We start from the raw sequence: 6000 nt of genomic DNA, 5'->3' as shown, positions 1-6000 counted from the left end.
CTAAATTATTTCGTTGTAATTCTGCACGCGCATGGATGCATGTTTTGTCATAGGCAGCATATTGCTATAGAATTGTAGAAGACTTCTGTACTGTTCAGGCCTTCGACGAAATGACTTATGGTTCTTCTTAGTCGGTCCCAATCACCAGCAATTAAGCTAAGGTAAATTAATTTGCAAAGATTTACTAAAATTAGTTGTTAGTCTGATAATATGAGATATTTGTATAATTTTGTGAACTTGCGTGTGTCATGTCAATTTAGTACTAGGCCTACTTATAATTAGGCCTACTAAATTTGAGGAAACTGGTCGGATGTCAGTTCAGTTTACTCAAATCTGTTCAAAGTTACTAAAAGCATTAAATTTAATAGAATTAGGCCATATGCCTACTTGTGTGAGTTTTGTAGTAATGTCGTTTATTATATAGGTCTAGCACTCCTTAAAACGAATTAAAGGGCATTTCGTGATCTCATCCCCCCACTTTTCTCAAAAAATGTTGAGATTTTTATATCACTGGAAACCTCTGGCTACACAATGTTTATGTAGGCCTACAAAATATTTCTTGCAGATTAATTCGTTTAGCAAAGGTATCGTGAAATTTGAATTTCGTTCTGGTATACCAGAACGAAATTACAACGTATTGTATATGGCAACTAAATTATTTTAGTTAATTCGGGTATGTTGAATTCAAATATTTTGTCTGCCACAAGCTGTATTCGAACCCCGTGACCCTAAAAAAGACCCCCATAACCCCTACATGATCATACAGGGGGCAAAAATTAAACATGCTCTAAATTCACTAACAAGCATGTCATTTATTCGTCTGAGCCTAAAGATCACAAAACTGCAACATATTTTTGCGTAGGACATATATTTATAAAATTATGAGGCTCAACAAGTTCAAGATCAATTTACATGTTGTACAGGGGTGAAAAATTAAAGTTGCTCCCGATAAAAATGGAGGCAAACTGTTCTTCAAGTTCAAGGGTTTCAGGAAAAGAATAGTTTCTACTATCTGTGATGTGAAGTTCAGAAGAGAGATGATAAATAAGTACAAATGGCATAGCATCCTATGGAATTCTACATTTAACTTTTTCCTGTGTAGCATATTAACTAGACATCGCAGATAGTGCAAACTATTCTTTTTCTGAAACCTCTAAGCTAAGGGAACAATTTGTATCAACTTTAACGAAAATCGGAGCAACTTTGACTTTTGACCCATGCACAACAAGCAATTAGACCTTTGACCTTGTGTGCCCCATAACTTCTTAATTATGGGTCGTACGCGCACAAACTTTACATTTTGTGGGATCCGTGAGTCCAGACGAATAATTTGACATGTTTGAAAGTGTTATTGGATTTTTTTTAAATGCCCCTATACCAGAGCCGTAGCCAGGGGGTCCGGGGTGCGACACACCATGGAATTCTACATATCTTTTAACTTTTTGCTGTGTAGCATATTAACTAGACATCACAGATAGTGCAAACTATTCTTCTGAAACCTCTAAGCTAAGCGAACAATTTGCCTCTACTTCCAAAAAATCCGGATTTTTAAAGCTTTTTGGGGAAGAGCGTCCACTTTTCACAAAATTGCCCCCCCCCCTGGAAAAAAGTCGACTTTTTCAAAATCAGCACCAACCCCCTCCCCACACAAAAAAAAAATCCTGGCTACGGGCCTGCCCTATACGATCCTATGGGGTCTTTTGGGGGTCTTTTTGAGGGTCATGGTCTTAAAATAGGCCCTATATACTGCTTGGCAGACAACAGATTCGAGTTCAGCATATACCCAAATTAACCAAAATAAGCTGCATGGTTGCCAACTTTTACGCAAACTTTTTTCCAAAATAGAATCAGTCTATTAGAAGTTGAATAACATGGTTGCATAACCCTTCAGTGAGTAAACTAGTTTAACCAATTAAAGCTATATCACGATACTACGATTATACCGTAAATTTCGACATTTAAGCCGTGGCTCAAACGTTTTTGTTACGTTTTTGTTCGTGAATGAGTTTCTCGGACATGTTTACTTCCCATATGAGTTTTCAATTTCGTTGGATTAAACTATTTGACACAAAGTCGAAATTTAGTTTAGGTGTAGGCCTATTAATAAGGTAGTAAATACTCTCACCTATTTTATTTATCTATATTTGTTTAATAGATTTATTTATCTATTTATTTATTATTTTATTTTCCAATTTTTAGCAACCAAAAAAAGATCCCGCATTTAGAGGCAAAATTCCTCTCACATTGATTTTAGTAAATTTATTTATATCATTTATACTGATTTTCTTGAATTTTACTTTCAGAATTATAGCACTGCACAATGTCAACTGATATCAATCGTAACTCTACTGATCCCAACAAAGTTGCAATATGGTCGGTTCCACGAAGTTTATCCACAGTGCTAACCCGATGTATATCATCATCGTCTGCCGAATGCGAAGTATATTTTGAATATTATGGCACAGCCTGTTGTTTTGGCCCAGAACGTGTCTGTTCACCTCCAGCATTCAGAGGTCAACCACCCAAACAACCAGAGTACTCTTACGAATGGGTGAAGAAGACTTTGGAATCGGATCACACAGGGAAACAACTGATCATTGTCAAAGATCCAGCTTACACTGTAAAGGTAGATGGCAATTATGACATGCTTCCAAATGGGTTTAAACATACCTTTATGGTTCGACATCCAGCTAAAGTCTTCCGTTCAATGGCAGTGATGATCAAAGAAATGCCCTTTCCTATTAAAAGCTATCTTCCTAATTGTCGATGTATATTCCAAGAACTTGTGGATTTGTACAAGTACGTAACAGATGAGCTTCATCAACATTCAGTAATAGTTGATGCAGATGACCTGGTCCAGAATCCAGAAGAGACATTACAGCTATATTGCGATGCAGTTGATTTGACGTATGATAGACAAATGATGAAATGGAGTCCATCTGCCGATCCCCCGTCATATTGGAACATGTCACCAACATTTCGCGAAATGACATCCATGCTTGGAATTAATCATCATGCTTACCAGAGCACGTGTGTTGATCAATTGAAAGCAGACGGAGATGTCATAGATATGAGCAAACTTTCAAAAGAGATACAAGAACTTACAGATATTGCATTACCGTCTTACAAAGAGTTATACGAGAAACGGTTACGACCCGGTACCCAAATTGATTAAATGAACATGACTTTGTTCTTATTAAATAATGAAAGCAACACTCATGTATACCATGGGGGCACATACTTTTTTCATGTTGGTATATACACGCATGGGTGCTCCTCAGTGGAAACGTTGGTGGAACGGATTTGAGGTCTTTCAAAGATGCGAACTGTCGATGCATCATACACTCTTGTTCCGGCAGTTAATAGGCTCTTTCAGCTTTCTGCTTAAAAGAACATGCGCGGTCCAAAAACTGGTCTTTCCGGGGAGCATACCCGTATCATTTTGTTATTAAAGTGTGCCCCGGCCCATTCCATCATGTATAACTATTCTCTGCATGATCTTAATTTGTTAAATGTTCTTCAAATCAACACAAAACCGGAAAATGGACCAAAACAATTGGCAAGAGAGCGAGAAATGGAGAGATGGGGCTTTCACAATTCCATGCATGCTAATATACGATAGCAGTAAAACATAATTTGTGTATGACATTGGAATGCGGTATGTTAGGGTAGCGCGATCTTTTGTCTTAACTCAAGTGAAACGTGATTTTGGTTTTATGATGAAAAAAGTGGGAATATAACTATTTAGAATCGAGAACTTCTAGGAAAATGCAATACGAACAAAAGAATTAGCAAGTTTTTTAAACCTGCTAATTCTTTTGTTCGTATTGTATTGCATGATAATTTTTATACTATTGTATGGTATTGTATTGTATGTTTGTTTGTTTGTCATGTTTGTTGGGGTGTTTGTTTGTTTGTTTGTTTTCCTTTTATAATATGGTGAATAAAAAAAGTGCAATGCACGATGATACATATACTTGCGAGTGCAATTGTTTGATTTCTGATAAATCATGTTAATGAACATTCATGAGCATGTGCCCTACCAACGCCCAGGGGAGGCACTTAACACAAATGACCATACGGGTATGCTCCCCCGGAAAGACCCCCTTTTTTGGATTTTGCAGCTCTAAAAGACCCCCTATATTTGACCAAAATAGCCTGAGCCCCAAAAGACCCTTGAATTTGCTAATTTCAGTTCTAAAAGACCCAAAAATTGCTCATTCCTCATTTTCTGTTTTTTCAGGCGATTTTCAACGAAAAAGCCAAGAAAGACCTTTGATTTTGACTGTTCACATCAGCTCCAAAAGTCCCCATTTCCCGGTTCGCAGCTCCAAGATCCCATTTACCGGTACGCCATCAGCTCCGAAAGACCCACCAACTCAAAATTCCGGGGGAACATACCCACAAATTGTTTTTGATGTGCCCCCCACCCCTGGGTACCAACGTCATGTCACTTCAAATCAGCATCTTCGCTTGCACCAAATTATGACATCACCCATGACGTATGACGTACTCCCAGCACGTAAGTTCGTCTGAACTTTACTGATGATGTTTTATGTCTATACTATCTTTCATTTGTGAGCTTGATTGCTTGGTATTCTACCTTAAAAGGCCTAGATTCAGTGATTCAATCGTATAAAGTGTTACAAAATTGTTTATAAATTGCCTCAAAATGAAAGATGAGTCATTCATATTGTGTCATAAAACCTGAGCATCCTCATCACGGCTCCAATAAATGCTTCCTCGGTGTGCCACGACCATGCCTATAAATCCAAACTGGGGTTTTCCAATACAATCTTCTGCCTTTGAATCCATCTTTTGGGTATGAATTTGTATACTGATCTTTGTTGCATATGTGGAATTGGACAGGCTGATGGTTCTACGGTCTTTGTTCTCTGTGGCATTGGTTTCGCAGTTGGATAGTGCGGGGATAGTGTTGCTTTCCTTCCAGGCTGTAACTATGTTTGTACTCTGTTCACACTTCTTTGGAGATCACATAATAATTGTGATTAAAAACAATAAACGTTTATACTTTGTAAAGAGATATGAAATTGAACAATGTACAGTTGCTGTAAGTGGTGATGAAGTCCTTGAAATTCAACAGCAACGAAAGGGTCCTTAGAGTTCGAGGATGGAAAGAGCGTCTTTTAAGATCATCCAAGGTCCAAAAGACTTGCTGACGTCACCACTAATGATATACGTGCTGGAACAGTGGTATTGATAATGTATAAAGAACCAAATTTAACAAGAAAGATTAGAAACATTTAACATTGGGGTATTCCAGTGTGTCTTCTAGATGGATGTCCCAGAATCTTAGTACAAAAAATTGATACTATAGTTGACATAATTAATAAGGTCAACACCTTCTATACAATTAGAAGGAGGACTGAGACAAGTTCATCCACATTTGGCTAAAGGTGATAAGACATACACTAACCACTAGAATTATGAGTCCATTCAGTGGAAGCACCTGGATCTCCCACCCCTAAGAAGATCATCACTCGATCACCATAGCGGAAGGTTTTCATCGTTGTTTTCTGAGATTCAGGGAGAGTCTTGATGACAGATCATTTGCCGAGTACAATCATAGGCATATGTGATGCGATCAAGCAAAATCAGTCGGAACTCGGAAGTATTGACTTTGAGATATAGCCAAACAAAGCAAATATTTCCTTTTGTTTCCTCTTGTTTTGGAAACTCTTTAATTGCTCATATCTTTGGAAATGGTTGTTCAATTTCAATGGGGTTTTCTGCAAAATGCAGCTTTGTAAATGCCTTAATCTATCCTACAAGAAACTGATAATTTAATATTTCCGAGTTCCGACTGATTTTGCTTGATCGCATCGCATATATCATTCAATGTTGATAGCTAAAATTGAGACAAGCCATCGAGTATAAGGAAGGCTGGTGGTGGGAATTGAACTGTTCTCGGACCAGTGTCCTGTACCCTATTCTCGGTTTGTCAAGTATAGTCTACTCTTTCAAGTACCTTGTTATACG

General features: G+C 37.7%; 1 protein-coding gene across 2 annotated transcripts; it reads left to right on the top strand.

Annotated features, from left to right (window-relative positions):
* LOC140151881 (uncharacterized) lies at positions 1-4144 on the top strand. 2 transcript variants are annotated; one of them, XM_072174207.1, is made up of 2 exons: positions 1-161; positions 2312-4144. In XM_072174207.1, exon 2 carries the CDS (start codon positions 2321-2323, stop codon positions 3173-3175), a length of 855 nt encoding a protein of 284 aa, XP_072030308.1. In that variant the 5' UTR covers positions 1-161; positions 2312-2320; the 3' UTR covers positions 3176-4144. The 2 variants fall into 2 exon arrangements, with proteins under 2 accessions (XP_072030308.1, XP_072030303.1); XM_072174202.1 differs by having other exon boundaries at positions 2-161; positions 2304-4138.
* Positions 4145-6000: the final 1856 nt, after the last annotated feature.

Source organism: Amphiura filiformis, chromosome 1 (genome assembly GCF_039555335.1).
Source record: "Amphiura filiformis chromosome 1, Afil_fr2py, whole genome shotgun sequence".
NCBI classification, from domain to species: Eukaryota; Metazoa; Echinodermata; class Ophiuroidea; order Amphilepidida; family Amphiuridae; genus Amphiura; species Amphiura filiformis.
Note: the sequence above shows the minus strand (reverse complement) of the source record. Positions and strands in the feature narration are given on the sequence as shown.